The sequence below is a fragment of the Melospiza melodia genome, chromosome 3, assembly GCF_035770615.1.
Source record: "Melospiza melodia melodia isolate bMelMel2 chromosome 3, bMelMel2.pri, whole genome shotgun sequence".
In the NCBI taxonomy this organism is placed as follows: domain Eukaryota; kingdom Metazoa; phylum Chordata; class Aves; order Passeriformes; family Passerellidae; genus Melospiza; species Melospiza melodia.
In genome coordinates this window covers 37954772-37972779 of record NC_086196.1, presented here as the reverse complement: position 1 = coordinate 37972779, position 18008 = coordinate 37954772, and the positions used below count along the sequence as shown (strand labels likewise).

The 18008-nt window shown below is 39.2% G+C and overlaps 1 protein-coding gene across 3 annotated transcripts in view; it reads right to left on the bottom strand.

Moving 5' to 3' along the window:
• Positions 1 to 18008, bottom strand: part of ARID1B (AT-rich interaction domain 1B) — a 324913-nt gene that overhangs the window by 130254 nt on the left and 176651 nt on the right. Inside the window, exon 5 of one of the 3 annotated variants that reach the window (XM_063151340.1) lies at positions 13909 to 13950. The exons of the other annotated variants lie outside the window; for them this stretch is intronic. Within the exon in view, the coding sequence (XP_063007410.1) occupies positions 13909 to 13950 (42 nt within the window). The remainder of the gene's footprint in view (positions 1 to 13908; positions 13951 to 18008) is intronic. 3 annotated transcript variants of the gene reach the window in all.

Genomic DNA, 18008 nt, shown 5'->3' with positions numbered 1-18008 from the left:
TCCTTCTGGGCCATGGAGTACCAACTTGATTCTCTGCAAGTCCTATCCAAGATTATTTTCTCACTTGCTGTGAGATAAAGGTGTCTGAAACAAATCTTGAGAGCCCACTAGTTGAAATAACGCTGACTCCCTGGTAAAGCCAACGGAAGAGTGGTGGACTATTCACAAAGCAAATCGTTCTGCACATCCTTACCAGCAGCTGGGCCTGTGCCACAATATGTGTGTGTGTGTGTATACACACATATGCCTGATGATAATGGGATCCACATGATTCTCTGTTCATGTATTTTGACTTCAAACTTGTGACTTCCATTTTGGCACAAAAATGAAGCGCACAAAACGATGGCCCAGGAGGAGCTGGAGTACGTGGGGCTGGTAAGGTTTGCTGCAGGGAGCAGTGCTGCAGTCACACCCAGCTTCTCCCAGCTGTGGAAGGCCCCAGCAGCACCTGACTGACAGCAGGGAGGGAGAGCAATTGGAGGCGAGCAGAAAATTCTGAGAAACTTTTTGCAGACATTACAGGAAGATTTAGTGGCCAGGTATGATATGAACCAACTTAAGAAAAAACTACAAGATCAGCAATTATCTCTTTTGAAGCCACGCAAAAATCCTGCCAAAAAAAGAGGAAAAAGCCTACGTAACTAAACATAGATACATTAAAAAAAAAAAAATTACATGTATATTTAAATACACAGCTTTGTCTATATATATTTTATATTTCCGCATGCATGTAATAAAAAACAGTTTTGAGTATTTTAATAAAAGCAAGTGCAAATTGATTTAAATCAATCTCTGAAAATAGTGGAGAGCCAGCAGAGTAATTAACTATGTTATTTATTAATTACTATAACCATACCAACTGTCCTTTCTCTTCATCTCTCCAATAAAAACAACTCACTGCTAATCCACTACAGCTGCAGAAACTTCTATGAAATGTTAGTTAAGGTAATAAAATAGCTCCAGTTTTAGGTATGGAGGATCCATTACTGCCCTTGAATAATTTAAATCAGATTATAATCTTCAGTGAAGAATTTGATGTTATTTTAACAATCCATACCTCACTGGCACATGCTAGCACACAAAACCATTTTTTAAAAATCATACAGCAATACAATCCGAATAGGAAATCGATCACTGAACAAGCTAAATCTGCATGAAGGAGAAAGACTGGAAATGTGGGACAGAGGTGGGAGGGTAGAATGCAGTGAGCAGTATCAGAAAAATGAACATATAAATAGGAAAGGAGGAAGGATCACAGAAGTGCACCTTAGTTGAAAAGATTTTTCCAATATCTGTTGGCACTTTATTTTTATCTACCACTAGCTCCCTCTATTGCAGTCAATAATCTGAATGGGCATAAAATAGATTTTTCTCATGGTTTGGATCAACACAGGATATAAACCACAACTGAAACACATTTCCACGTGCTAAACTCAGCAATAATTATTGTAATCCAATTGCCTATATATAGCATACTTTGAAAATTGAGGTGATAGGCACGAGGAATACAGAGCAAGAAGGAAGGTAGGAACACGTTGGTTCAGATTACTGCTTTCCAAATCTACTTTTGTTTTGCTGGTGTATTGTTAAATCCTTTTTGTGCTTCATAGGAAGCTACACATTTTGAAGACAGTTAGTCATAACAACTACTTTATTTTGTTTTTGGTTTCAAACGCCTGTGATTTGCACACCCTGACACCTGCTGATTTCATGCCCTGCCTTTTCCCATCAAAGCCTCTTCTTGCCTCTCCACACGAGGAAATCTCATTTATCAAAATTCTGTTAGCGTAAGGGGAAGGGCTATGCTGAGCTGAGCTGTACCTTCATTAAACATGCAGAACATAAACTGCTGACACTAAGCACAGTCAACTTGCAGCATGGCAGAGGAGGGGGGAAGAAAAAAGGAAAAAAAAAAAAAGAGTAATGAGACTGAAGGAATGATGTGATGGTGAAACAGGAATAAAAGTCACAATTTTGCAAAGCATTTAAGTCATACTAGAGTCAGTGAGATTTAATCACAGACCTGAAGTTAAGCATGTGCTTAACTTTGCCAAACAGAAATAGATCACTAAATTATGAATGGAACAATCTATTTCTGTTCCCAGGAACACGGACACTTTGTTCCCCAGACCAGTCCCTCAGGGAATGAAAAAGGTGAGGGGGGAAAAATGATAACAAAATTGGAGAAAACAATCCCTTCTCCAACTAAAAATACTGGTCTGGATACAGGAACTGTATGTTATATTTAACAAAACAGGATTTAAAAGGTTGGTATCTATCATTTAGGTTCCAGGAGACAGAAAAGAGCAAGTGCCATTATGGTCATTAATTTCAACACGGTACCAAAGGCCAGGGCTCTGAATAAAAGAAAAATTTGTAAATTTGGAAGAAGCAAGCATGAGAACAGAATTGCATTAAAAATCAGAATTAGGGCTGAGGGCGAACAAAGTGGCTTTTTGAATTTTCACTTCACTTAATGTTCTTCGTATTTTTCCTCCCTTTAATTCTCAAAGATAGCTGTGTAATGCTGCCTACAATAGAAACTTGAATTTAATAGGCACGAAGCAGAAGGTGTGTAGCATTTTCCTCTGATCACAAGGAACAAGCACTTAGCTGTAAGAGATCCACAATGAGTCACTGCAGGGTGGAATCAAATGCATCACAGGTACATGCAAGCCTTTTTTATTATTATTCTACCAACTGAAAATGCATTATAACATACAGCCCTAGGAAAAAAAAATCAATTTCAAACCACCTAGTCCTACAAAAATATATAATTTACCAATCATATATGCCTGCATTTACACAGTTCAAGGAGAGCTAAGGCAGAGGCAAGGCAGGAGGATGGGGCAGGAGATAGGCGGAGAGGGATGTCAGTATTTCTTCTGTAAGCTTTTTTTGGTATTTATAAGTAAGATAATAATTCCAAGTTCAAATTGTCTCAGTACCAAAATGAATAACTTACCATCAAGTTTCTAACAGCAGCTAACACTTATTTTAGCATTTCAGATATTATCTGAAAAATAATATCATATTAACAATTTCTGATACTTTCCCACCTCTTAAAACATTTCTTCAAAATTAATCTAGGAGTAAAGTACCATAAAATTAATGGCTGGATTTTGCCACCATTTTCCATTCTGAATATCATCATATTCCAAAGAGAAAGAATTTGGCTCTGATCAACTAACTCTTAGCATAGTATTAACTTTTTTTCCCTCTTCCAGGGTTCTGTGTATATGCAGCTTTAACAGGAGAGCAGAAAGCAGACACACTTGTGGAATGAGGCATGTACCTCGACTATTCCTCAAAAGTGATTTCTGTAGTTTTGTTTCTTTTAATAAATGTATACATTTAACATAAATCAATAGCTGCTTTTATGTTGAAAAATTGTTGTTTTTCTTGACGCCACCTATGAAATAGAACAGGACAGTCCAATTGTTCTATCATTTCTTTCAATTTGTAAACAATGTGGTATTATCACCAGCTTTTTTAGCTTTTATTCTGGTCAACAAGGCGCTGCAGCCTGCCATATAAAGCTGCACACCACATGGCACCATTCAACAGTATATCTAGGTCAGCTTGCATTTTTAATGTGCTCCATTAGCTTTCCCTTGCTCACTGTATCAAGTTTGAACTTCTCCTTCTCACTTTTCAAACCTCTCTATAACTAAGCCAGACAACACATCAGATCCTAAGAGTATTGTGATCACCTTCAACATTTGCTCCACCAAAGACTGCAGTTCTAATCCTATTTCCTTAATTCCATGCTGTTTCCAAACCCAGCATCCCCCAATTTCTCCTTCAGGATCCTTTTCCACAGTACTGCTGGTTAAAAAAAAAAAAAAAAAAAAAAAAAGAAAGAAAAAAAGAAAGGAAAAAAAAAAAAAGAGAAAAAAAAGAGGTTACCTAAATAAAAAATCCCAATGCTTTACCCAATGTAATTCCTTCCCTCAGTAGTACTTGGGGAATCTTAACAATTTTGACCTTGGCAGCATTCTGCACACACCATGGCTAAACAAACCTACAAGTTAATAAGCATATAAACAGCCTACATACCTACATTACTGTAAAGCTTTTGCAGAATCATATATGCTATAATGGTATTTAGTTACTTCAATGCAACAAAAACCAGTTCCACATGATTCACTTCATTACTTTCCTTCATAAACAGCAGTTAACCCATTTCTTAAAATACATTTATTAATTTCTAAATTAGCTTGTATTCTAACTGCTCTTCCCACAGATGATTTTAAGGTGCACATCCCTCCATCGGGGCACAGCCCTTGCCCAGGGAATGAAGTGGTAAAACCACCCTAGATATAGATTACATGTACAAGGCAATCAGTCCATCAGCTCTGACACAAGGAATAGCACCGTGAGGAAGTTTCACAGGAGAGTCAGGGAGATTCAAACAGATCTTGATAAGTGGGGGGTGGAACTGGATGATGGAATGAAAACAGACAGCCACGTTAAATTGAATGGTACAAATAATGCTTATTTTGCTTCAGATTAAAATGGTAAGGCAAGTTTTAGTCAAGAGACTGTAAATTCATCTGCTGTCTATTTCATGTAGCAGCAAGAATTTAGTAGTGAAATCATAAAACACACAGAATGATTGTTACACTGGAAATCTGTCACAATAGTTCACATGTGTATAGTATAAAACAGTGTAAAGCATTGCAACAATATGAAAATCATGCCAAAATGATCTACAATCTTGATCCTCCTATATTACAAATATGAAACCACTGTATAATTAGCTGTTCACCAAGAAAATCAAAGGAATGACCTAGAAAAACAAGATTTTCCAATGTCATCCTAATCTAATAAAATTATCTGTCAATATCCCAATTCACTAGAAAACTCCTTCTCACAAGAAGAAATTCTTAAAAAGCAACTCAAATAATTGAATCTTCAAAGTTAAAAAATTATGTCTTCTGTAAAAGAAATATATGTTCAGTAAAAGCCCCAGATTCTGCATTATTGTCATTGTTTTTTCCTCTTGGAATCTGCAACACATCAACAGCACTTTTCCCAGCAAAGCACAGCTCTGAACGATGATACACACCTGTCCTTGTCTCAGGGAAAAAAACAGGGGAAATGAAAACCTAAATCACATCTGTCTACCCAATAACTTTCTCATGCTCCTCTCTGCAACTCCCATTCCTCAAACCTAGCATTAGTTTTAACAAGCCAATTCTGAAATCAGGGGAAGCAGCCACGTAGCAGAAATCTGAATCTTTTTCTGTATCTGTATTTCATGCTGCTAAAAAGTATGCTATAAAAAAAAAAGGCAAACACATTTACACTAGCTTTATAAAAAAATGAATACTTGTGGGTTTTTTGTTGTCTCAAGTCCCAATCTGAATGGGAGCATGAATGTAGCAAGGTGGTGTTGGTTGCTGGAGGGCACAGTTCTGGTCCCACCAGTTGTACAATCAGGTAGAATTTACAGAAGAAAAAGAAATCTGGTCTAACTTGCTCACCCCATCAAGGAGAAACAGCAAACTATTTGCAAATATTCTGAACTGCTCTCTTCCCACCCCTAAACAAAGAGACCACCGGCCTCAACATTTATTTAAAATGTGCAGGTATTTACAAGCAAACTTTGTGTTCTGATTGTTAGATGACTTGGTAAATCTGATACTCCCTCCAAGTTCAAACCAGCAGTGTAAATCAAAGGGGCCACCCGGAACTGTAAAGGACCCGCCTGATCCAGCAAGCATCAGCCCCGTTTGCATGTCAACAGGAGGCAGCTGAGCGAGGGAGGATGCTGAGCAGCACACCCAGCCAGACAGCTCAGGCACACCACACTCGGGCTCTGCCTGAGTGCACCCACCAGTTAAAATTTAATGAGTAACAGAAGGAAGACTGAGAAAATAAATTCTTTTTCTCTGGTAGAAACTTAAGTCGCTGTGGCGTAGTGACTGGTGTTAAAGGGTGGGTTCAAACCTTGGAGGAGATGCATATTCCTACCATGAAAACAGTACCAAATTTTGCATTCTTCTGACATTTTTATGAAGTATGGAAACGGAAAAACCATACTACAGACTGTCTCTTCATAAAAGCAGCAAGGGGAAAATATGGATTGCTGCTGCTGCTGATGCCACCACAAAAGCTGTATGTTCAATGTTGCAGCAGTTCATTTTAATATAGTGGCAATCTAAACGGGCATAGGACCACTCAAAGAGGGATGCTCACCAATCAGAAAAGCAAACTTAGTTGCCAAGCCTTTACTGTGAGGGTCATGAAGCACTGGAACAAATTGCCCAGACTGTGGATACCCCATTCCTGGAAGCGTTCAAGGCTGCCTTGGATGGAGCTCTGAGCAACCTCATGAAACTGTGTGGAAAGGTGCTCCTGTCCATGACAGAAGTGTTGAAACTACATGATCTTTAAAGTTCCTAGATGATCTTTAAAGTTCCTTCCAACCCAAACCATTCCATGATTCCTAATTTCAGACATCACTTGAGCAAATACCTAACAGTTGCTTTGAATTGCATACAGATCTTCTGAAACCTCCACACTGGTACTCTCAGAAAGGCAATGAGAGCTTTAAATTCATATCAAAATCCAAAATGTGGCCACATCCACACCTTGATAACCTAAACCGTGCGGAACTGGAGAGGAAGGCTGTTCATCACATTTATGTACGTCCAAAATAAAGATGATGTCGGAAGGAAGACAGCAGTTTACATTTTCTTAGCACTAATCCCAGCTGGTTGCAGGGCACGGGGCCAACCACAGGCCAACGATGTTCCAGGGTGCTGAGGAAGGCACGTTTACCATCTGTGCTCACTCCAGCTTGCCACAGAGTGCTTGGTAGCTTTGTAAAATAAATGTTACCACATACCCATGTAAACTGCCTAAGCCTAACCCTGAGGCCATCAGTATTTATTCTGCAAGCACCATGAGATGCTTCATGTTGAAAAGGAACATTAAACATGTATTTATGGCTAGCCTGGATCACTGGCAAAAAAAAAGGAAATATCCAAGAAAGCCTGAGATGCTGTAGACACACAGGGACATGCCACAGGAGACAGGGCCTCCCAAATGCCTCACCTTGCCTTGTCTTTTCAGAGACTACAGTAGTGTGGGCATGGGGCACAAGGAGGAGAGAACCAACTCTTACTATGTCATTTATCCAGCTGATCTGGACTTTCTGACAAGTGGGTTTCTCAGCTAACATAGCTTTTTCCCTCTTTTTCTATGTATCATTTTGTCTTTTCTTCTTCATGCAGGATTGTTATGGAATTGTCCAGATCCACATCCACAGCACAAGGAGGCATCACAATCTCCAGGAAGCCTGCACTTTTTTCCATCCTCCCAGAGAGCTTTAAAATCTTCTCCATATGGGAAGTGGGACAAAATTCCACAAGTGGGTGTTGTTTGGAATCACCCTCCATACTCAAGGTGGTTAGATACACTCCTCCACTGCCTGCAACTCTCAGGACAAAGCTGGACCACAATTAGGACCGTATGATGGATGGAAAGGAACTTACGGCCATAAATCTCTCGGTGTACCTCTTAATTAGTATAAAACTAATTGGGGAAAAAACCCCACAAACCACAGAGGTATTTATTGAGACTAAACTTACTAGACATTAAGAACTATTGGTTAAGGAGATGAAATCTGTAAAACATGATCATAATTTCTTGGTTTTATGGTTTTTTGGACTGTCACAAATAGCATAGCAGTGATATGCACAGGTTGTTCAGAAAGAAACCTGTTCACGTTGCTGCTACTTAGTTATAAGTACTTTAAAACACTGATACATCTGCAAGGGGTCCCTAAAAATATAAAAACAGCACCTTGTTCCCTGACATAATGCCATTCTCTACTCTTGGATAACACCCAGCATGGAGGGCACTTCAGCAACCCCAAAACTCAACTTTAACAATGAGTCAAAGAAAAGAGGTTGGAAAATCCTTTTAGTCATCTGAACACCTCGGGTGAAACAAGTCCACAAAGAAATGAAAAACAGAACTGGGGAGACATGCAATCCTAACTCTCCTATAAGTAGCAAAACAGAATTTACTGGAGGTTAATAAGAGTATCTATTTTTTCTAAGCTAAAACAAACCCAAAAACTTATTTACAACTCCCAGGTTCCTAGCTAAGTCAACAGTGCAAAGACAGAAGTAAATGAGGACTCATTTCTCTATATTTTCCCATATACTAAGCACACACAGACAATCCAAGTGTCAACACATCAAGACAGAGATAATTCTGACCCTTGAAAACATTCTCTTCTGAAAAGGATTAATTGGCTTTAAAACAATTTAATTTGGCTTTGAAGATGCAACTGTTATTAGCAACCACCAGATGGCAGGAGCAAAGGCTGCTTACAGTCTTCAACAAAAGAAAGCTGTCTTAAATAAGGCAAGCATTAGAAGAGAACAATTTTTTATGTCTACTTTTTCTTCTCTTTCAATTGCTTATTTTCTTTTTCTTTCCAAGAAGTATTATTTTACTGCAAACTAATACATTAAAAAAAAAAAAAAAAAAAAAAAGGAAAACATCTCTTGAGAACATGTCTCTCAATTTTATCTCATGCCATCTCCATCTCATAGCTCAAGGGTTCTGTTACAGATATTGCAAGAACAACAGTTTCTTTCTAGGTTTGCACAGTCATAACTCACAGTCAGCCACCAAATGTATTCCCTTTGATGTCCTATGTTTCAAACCAGGAAGCTGACACATAGCTACACTGTGTAGCTCAATTTACCCTCGGGATTTGAACTTTCTGGGATATGAAAATAAGTAGACTACAGAAGATGCACCATGATGTGCTGATTGTTGCAATAATGCTGTATCTACAAGGTGGAGGAAAGCAAAACCCCTCCCCTAAAAGTATGAACCTCCCCACTCTGCCCAACACTCGCCCACCAAAAGACACCTTGACAAACTGGAATAAAAGTAGTATGTTTGGGAGGAAAAATATTTTAGCCCTGAGCATATTTGATTCTAAAAACATGTATCCTGTATCAGAGAAAGAACACTTTAAAAATGCAATCCAGCAGCACATACTTTAAAAGACTTAGGAATAGACTCTCTAAACAACTTCCAGAGCTACTAAATTATGGAGACAAGGTCATCACTTTATGTTGTGTCATAAAACAAAAAATACGGCTAGTTCCACGAACAATGCTGGAAGCTCCACCATACAGACACATCCACATCAGAAATACCACCCTTGCTGTATTTCTTTGATAGAGCTGTCTCTCCATTATGCTGATTTCTCGATCAAAGAGAAAGCTTTACTCCTGTATTTGTCTTCCGCAAAGGAAACATAAAATCACTCCTACAGTGAACACATCCATCGGGAATGAGATCCTTTTTCCTCAACCCCAGCAGCACACAGTCCCAGAAAAGAACAGGTGAAGCTCTCTCCTACTTCAAACCAGTGTGAGATGCAGTTGTGTGGTTAATTCTGCCTCTGTACATAAGCAAACATGCCACTTGCAAAATATGAAAGGCTTTCTTCCCTGCCCCACTTTTAAATGACACCTGCAAATCACTAATCCAGTTGCCATTTATTTCCATATGTCAAATTACAATCTTAACTTGTGCAAAGCAACATAATAGTAATGATTAAGCCAATTACATCACAACACAGCTTAAAACGACACACAATGGAAGGATTAAGGCTCGCTACCAAATAAGAGAGTCCTGTTCTTGGTGGAGCTCCCCCACTGTGGGAACAGAAGTGTCTCTTTTCCTGTTGCACAAACTTGTGAGCCTTCTGACATGTAGCTGCTGGACTGCCATTAACAAACTTATTTATATTAATGCAGCACAAAGCTGGGATCACTGCACCTCGGCATTAGCTGCGGAGGGCGGGCTCTGTGGCCAGCGCTGCCAGCACGGCTGATGGCACCGCACAGCTCCACACACAGGCTGGGACACGTGCACCAGGTGATCTCACCAGGCTTAACTGAGTGAAGCCTCCCTAACCTACGTTATTTGGGTCAGGTGGATGATGCCAGCAAAAGCTTTAGGGAAAGGGAGGAAGAGCAAACCGAGCGCAGAAATTTAAAAAGTCAGGCATCCTGTTCTTGAGATAGGGCCAGACACCCTTTGCAACCTGTATGAAGCGTGTGCTACTGTATTTGACACCATAATTCCAACTGATGCCCTACAACAACAAAATGTGAGTTAAATCTTTACATAATAACCAACCTTTTATACTAAGATTTTCAACTCTACCTCAGGGATAAAAAGGTTCTAATGGAAATTAAGCATCTGAATCTCTTAGGAGGATTTAAAAAACTCCCACACTCCTATTTTTATTTGTTCATTGCCTTGGTCTTTAAATGAGCATTATTCAAAATGGTTAAACATTTTACCTTTTACTTCTGCCCTGGGCACCTTTTTTTTTTCCTCTTTCTTTTTCACATCTTTGTATTCCTCCTATTTTCTCTGCCATCTGCAAACACTGGTCCCATCTGCTAAAATTTAACTTCCTACTCAGCTAAAATAAAAACAAAATAAATTGGTACTGTTAGTATTTTACAAATCATCATTAGGCTTTAGTAAGATTAATGGGACTCAAACAGTTTCCAACTTGGAAATACATTCCTGTGTGTTGACTGCAGACTTGGGCAGATATCACTCCATCTACAGAGTAAGAGTGAGCTCTTACTCTACCTTACTTTCTTGGCAACTATGGTTTTGAAGGAACTTATTATATATGTAAGTTTATTCTCATCAGAATTTGAACAAACCAGGCCTAACTGTTAAGCCTGTCCCACATCACCTATCAGCTGCTCATGATTTGCTACGTGGTCATTCCCCCTACATCTCTCCATGCATAACCACACATATATCACAACCCTTCTAAATATTGAAACAAAAGAACCAGTCAAAAGCTGGGAGGTTTTTTTCTTTACAAATAAACATGCATTCAAGTACACACACAAATAAATGTGTAAACTGAACTGCACACATCTTCGAAAGAGCTGTTACAGCACACCAACAGCTTCCTCCTCCTGTAAAATTAGTTGCACAGAAAGCTGAATGGGTTTACTTCCTTCTAGTCAACCAAAACAAAGCTTTGGACAGCAATGCAATCAAACCTGTACTTATTTTACATATTTATAATTATCAAACAACAACTTTTTTTAAAAACTGATTGAAAATGTGCTTAGATTTTTATGCCCTTTTAAACAGGACTGGTCTCACATATGCACAAAATGAAAACAAGAACTTCATAATAAATGTAATTTTTACTCTAATAAATGCCTTATGTCCTACATTTGTTTGGGGAAGACTGTTTAGTTATTAATAAGTTGAGGAGGAAACATTTTTAAGGACTGCTATTAATGGTTTGCAATTTGCACCTGCTTCATGCTTAAGGAGTAAAGACAGGATTTGGTACTTCAAGGTGCCTTTTCCCTGGGTATTTTGAAAGTTTGACACAGTTTCTTTTGTTTTCATTTTTTTTTCTAAAATAAGAATTATTTTGTCTAAATCAATATGCATAACTTGTATCAAAAGCATCCTGTAGCTGATTTCTACAAACACTTACGAGGATGATGATCATCATCCAAGACTCAGCCATTCAAGGGGCCAGATCTACAACAGCCAGGTCTTCACTTTGCCCATGATAACTACAGCGAAGCTGAACAATATTCTGATGTCTCATTCAGAACCTTTTCCTGAGAACAGTCCCATTTGCTGCCAGTATGCATATTCACCATGAGACTGAGATCATGGAGATTTTAAGAATAACAAATGACATTGTACATTCTTTTAGTAGTCTACAAATATCCTTTTTAAAAAGACACTATTCTTGTATGTATCTACAGGCAACACAGCCTGTCAACAGCTTAAAACTAAGTGGCATCTAAGGATAGGTGGAATGGATGCAGTCAAAAGAAGAGTCATCCCCTGCAGCATACTGTGCTTCTGCTCCTGCATACAGAGGGGCCCTACAATGTTGCAAGCTGAGACATATTCTACACCCAAACCCAAAAAAGATAGCTCCCCTCAACAGTCTACAATAGCCCTGGAGGAAAATTCAGGCTAAAAGCAGGTACCAAGGAAATCACTGCATGGTGCAAATTTTTAACCTCACATCCTTCTCAACTGTTAGGTGGCCAACTGTGTTATCATATCAACTTACTTCCTAATTTATAAAATTAACTATTTTTTATTTTAAAAATTTTGCTTATACACATTCCCTACTGGCACACAAACTCATCTGTTAATGTAACAGAGACACTGGCATTTATTTGTCATTGAGACAGACAGTAAGGAAAGAATGTCAAGGGAGAGAAGGGAAGAAAACGCTTTTGCAGCATCTCTAAATAAACAGCAAAAATAAATTCTGGGATTAACAAGTTTTGGATGATACATTTAGTTTTCTTTTTGATTGATAAAAAGTACATGACATTCCTAGGCATAGTTAGTTCACTATAGAACATAAAGCTACTATTAGAAGAGAGTTTAAAAGATCTTGATGGTTCTGAAGACCAATCTTAGGAAAAAAGATGCTGTGTAGTCTGGACACTGATGGTCAGAGCTAGCAACAAACTGAATTTGGCTCTGCAAAACGGAAGCTTAGCAACAGAAAGCTCTTAAAACTTTTTGTAATAAAAAGGAGTTTCAAAGGATGTCCATCAGGATGACAAGACATAAAAACACCTTGTAAATCTAGCCATGAAAAAAACTCAAAAGCCTCCTCCACAGTGCTTTTTTTTAGCTCTGAGAGTGACTGGCAAAAATAATCATCAGTAATATTTCTTTTTACCCACCTAGTCTGAAGGATTATGGAGATGAGCTCACAAGAGCTGACCCTCCAGGTTTATTAAATATTCAATGAATATTCTGTATGCTTGCTGGGTATTAAATAAAAATCAGAAAATACTGCAGACTACCATATATTATATACTTCAAATAATACCAAAGTAGCTCTGTTTGTTTTCTAATAATTTATTGAAATAGTTTTATCACATATCAACATAAAAATGTACAATATAGACACAATGTAAATTTTGGCATCATGAATATTTATGTACTTTTAATGCTTTTTTTTCCCTGCTGGTTAATTTTGCTTATTGTATTCCAAATAAACCTGGAGAACTTATTCAATATTTTCTTGCTTTTCCTTTTTACCTTAATAGTAACAGCACTGCTATTTTTCCACCTGCAGTAGAATCACAGCACATGGGCCTTCAGCAGCAGGAAACTCTTCACTCTCATGATTTAGCCTACTGTTCCTACAACCTCCATTTTCCCTTCCCCATCCACTCTTCCTGGCTAAATGGTTATAGCCTACACACAATCTGCCCTGATTAAAATCATCTGCTATTAGTGCTCAGTTAAAACAGTGGTCATCACCACAATGCTCACTGGCCAAAGAAACTTGAGCACTAGGTAGGACACAGCCCATCCACGCAGCTGGGCGCGTCTGAAGTCATCTCTCCAACACACACTGCCCGCCACATGCTGATCTACAATTGAACACAGGGTGATGCAGCTGTTCAATGCACTACTTCCTACCCGAAATGCTCTGTGAAAAAGGGCCTGAACAAAGTGGCTTACTCAGCAGACTGCCAAGCAGACAACAAGTACAGTTTCTGAGTTGCAAATCTATGGAACAAGAATAAATTCAGCGTTTGGGCAAGTCCGATCTTAAAAACTACTGCTAAGCTGATCTTACACGGGTCCACGTGGGTTTCTGCAAGTAAAACTTGCTCACAGGTTTTATACCAAGAAGAGGATTAAGACAGCTTGTGTGCCATTCTCAGATTATCACACACAAGGGAAAGTTTTTGAATTGATGGATGTAAGTCACAGGACCCCCAATTCTCGGGTTGAAAATTGTAATTTTCTATGGCATCACATCCAACAATTCATATTGCTGGGACCTATATAACAAAACTGCACCAAACTACACACCTTGTGTCCAAATGTAGCATCCTCGGAGGCCAAGACTTCAACCTGAAATTATAAGGAGAAAGATAATTTCAAATTTAGCCACCACCAAGAACCTCTCTCTCCTGAGCACAGCACCACATTTCAGGCAAAGAACTGATCTGTAAATGAAGGTGTCAGTCTGGATCAACCCTAGGAAACCTGCACATGATAGGATGTGCAAAACTAACAGCTGACAATAGAAATCCTCGAATGAAAAAACTTAGAGAGCATCCCTCACCACACAAACAAGGTTTCTCCACCTGAATGACATAAAGAATACCTGCCAGTGTCCCAGAATTTACCGTACTACAGCTGGAACATTTTTCTCCATACAGAATTTTGACTACACCAAAAAGCTGCCTGAGCACAACCAGAATGATCTGCCATAGTAAGTCCCTGCAAAAAAAAAAAAAAAAGCTGGAAACCCCTGACCTCTTTCCCTCCTGTTACCCTCTCAGCAGGCTGGGTACTTCTGCACCAGCACAAGTGGAACTGCAACAAGGAGAGCCAAGGTCCTGGTTGCGTGCTCCTGTCCTGTCTTGCAAGAGACAATTGTTTGAAAACTAGAATTTGGGGAACACAGGCTCCCCAGGCAAAGGCTGAGACCAACTGGCTGAGAGATACAGTGAGTGTTTGACAGTCTGAGAAAAACAAGCTGTCAGGTCATTGAGTGGTGCTCCAGATGAAAGCCCTTGCTTTGGCCATACTATGGTTGCCACACTGGTGGCAAAGCCCTTGCTGGTTGCCACACACTGCCCAGCTCTAGAGTTGATACACGCTACACTGCAACAACAGGAACAGCCCTAGGAAAGCAGGCACACTGATTTTTCATTAGACTCCTTAAAAATGCTTCACACTTCGGCACCTTTCACCTAAGAATCTCGGTCTTTTATGAATTCTAATTAATTAAGCTTCCCAATACACCAGTGAAGTCAGAAATGTCATCATCCCAATATAGAGAGAGAAGAGTGAGGCAGAAAGAGATTGAATAATTTTTTAGTAGCTATGTGCCAAGCCAGGGACACACTCATGGAAAGAATCCCAGATCTCTCCTCTCAGGCTCACAGTTTAACAACTATGAAATTCTCTGTTTCTCTGATTTACATCATATTTAGAATGCCTACTCTTGCATTATAATTTATACAACTAGTATAACTAATGCATCTAATCTCCAGTTTAACTTAAGAAGAGTGAAAGATTTAAAGCAAATCAAAAGGGAAAAAATGAATGTGAAGTTTCACCCTGAAGCATGTTATAAGGCCAGAGTTATAAACCCCTGAACAAGAGGGTTTATAATGGAAAGGCTGGTAAACTAACAATGATGGAAGCACTTAAATATATTTATGTCAAAATCTAGCAACATATGGTATTTCTTCATCTTTAAATAAAAAAAGGGAAGAGAAAAAAAAAAAAAGTGGGAGGGAGATAAGGCATTCACAGGAACTAGGAATAAATGAAGAAAATGAACCTAGAGTTACCCAATTGTGACCTGTCCAGCTAATTAGGAATGACAGTAAGAGGCTACAAAATAGCATCTCATTCAATAGGAGGTAGGGAAAAAAATCCAAGTAAATAAAATCAATCTAAAATGATATGATACATATTAGCTCCTTATATTAAGCTTCTAATCCTTTAGGCACTTTATAAATATTAAACAATCAGTCCTGGTGAGACTGATAAATATCCATAATATATTTTACAGATGAAGAAACAGAGGGTTAAGTGACTTGCCCAGGGCCAGAAAGAATAATCAGCCATTGGATTGGAAATAACTGTATGACTGCTTGTCACAATACAGTGCCCTGCTCAGACGCTCAGGTGGCTTCTGAAAGAAGTCATTCCACTATCAGAAGCATCTTGCTTAGGGGTTAGGGTTAGGGTTAATGTGGTACACATCTGAAGTGTCAATGCTCATTTTCACTAGGCTTACTGTTTTGGTACAACATCTGGTACATTTGGGGTCTATCACCACTAGAGAGACCCCAAAAACTTTTTCAAACTTATTCAGTTTTCTCCATCCAGTATTATGTAGTCATATATCCCAGATGCTATCTCCAGTCCCATTAATTGTAGAATCATAAAGGTTGGAAAAGACCTCCAAGATCATCAAGTCCAGCCTTTGATGGAACACAAGTGCTACGTCCAGTTGTTTCTTGAAGACTTCCAGGAATAGTGATTCCACCAGCTCCCTGAGCAGCCCATTCCAATACCTGACCACCCTTTCAGTGAAGAAATTTTTCATGATGTCTGACTTGAACTTCCTCCGGCAGAGCTTGAGGCTATATCCTTCTGTCCTGTCACTTGCTGCCTGGGAGAAGAGGCTGATCCCCACCTGGGTACAACCTCAGTTGTTGTACCTTTCAGGTAGTTGCAGACAGTGGATGCTCATTACTGTGCTACACTTCTATTGTGGAGATTCATTAGAGAAAAAATGGAGCCTTCTTTGTGCCACAGGGTCCTTCTCTGACTTCCTCCTTGAATCCATCAGAGATGCTGAAGCCTTGCCAGCCCCAGTACACTCTGTCTCCCTTTCCCTGCTGGCCCTTCCTCCTCCCTCTCCTTCCCAAGGGTTCCAGCTGGGTGGACAGCCCCTGTCCAGGGCTGCCTGTCCCCTGCCCCACAGAAGCGCAACATGGATGGGATGGCACAGGAACCCTGCACCAACCCAGCACAGACCAGGCAGAGTTTTAGTTTGGACTCTGCACTGCTCTTCATCTGCAGAGAAGCCACCTCACATGCCAGGAGCCCCAGTGCAGAGCACAGGCATATTGTCAGCACCTGGGCTCTGCTGAGGAAGCTCCTGCTCAGGGCCAAGAGAATGCTCCCAACTGCCACAGCTTCAAAACACGTTAATTAACACAATGACCAACACATGTGCAAAACTCAATTGTAGTTTCACCAAGAAACTGAGAGGAAGAACAAACTGTGACATCAAAGAGTAAAACAGACACTTAAGCTAGTTTAACACACTCTTTAGTCTTTTTCATAGATAGAAATATTTTCTTTTATGCTTGGAAACATAAGGCTCACAGAGACAGTAAAATGGTTTGGAGTGAAGATAGATAACAATTCTAATTAAGAATGTTATTGAACAGGTCTGATAAAGCTGCTTCTACTTTTCCAAGAATGATCACCCCACTTCTGTGAAAAATAATTGTCCTCACCTTGCAGATGATACAATGAAACATTCTCTGTATTCTTTGTTACTACTGTGTTTTAACAGTGCACTAGTGCCTTAGTCCTTTCATTTGGATTTTCACCTCCTTGTATAAAGGACAGTTAAGCTAAGTAAGAGACAAGTAACTGCTGACACCATAAGATACACAACATGACTAAAACAAGATGTGGGACTCCATGAGGTTTTCTTCATGCTGAGCTTCCAAAAAAACCCCACAAAACCAAAATGAAACAAAACAAACAAACCCAAAATAAAAACAACAAAACCAAAACAAAAACAACAAAAACCCCAAAATGCACTACAACCCAGGCTGAGTGGACCCCCCTCTAGCGGGAACGCTCGTGTACTTCAATCAGCACCCACATCACCCCAGCAAAAGAGAACATTACCTTAAGAATCAGGCAAGCACCATCTCTCTCTTAATTGCCTTCAGAATGTATCCCTTCCATTCCAATACATAAAAAAATAAACAAGACATTCATTATTGCTTTACGATAATCTGATGTTAATTAAGAACTTTCCATTATATACCTATTTGTGGCAGCTAAACTTTTTTTATTTTAGTTGACTGTTCTGAGTGTGTACACATGTAAATATCTTGGGTAGGTGGAGCGTTTTTCTTTTACAGTGAAAAATTCACTGCATCACTAAAAAATTCAGACTTGATTCTTAAATGAAGCACTGTTGATTTCATGTACATATTTATATCTGTATCAGATACAGCAGCTTTCCCCTAGGCACTGCCCTGAATCTTTGCTCCAGTCTACACTTCCTGCTCCTTCAAAACACAGTGCTACAGTTGAATGCTGTTTGGCCCCTATTTAATTTCTGTGTAAAAGCAGTTTTTGGTCACTGTTCTTTGGTCAGATTTTTCCCAGATTATCTAAAGAACGAAACAGCCTTT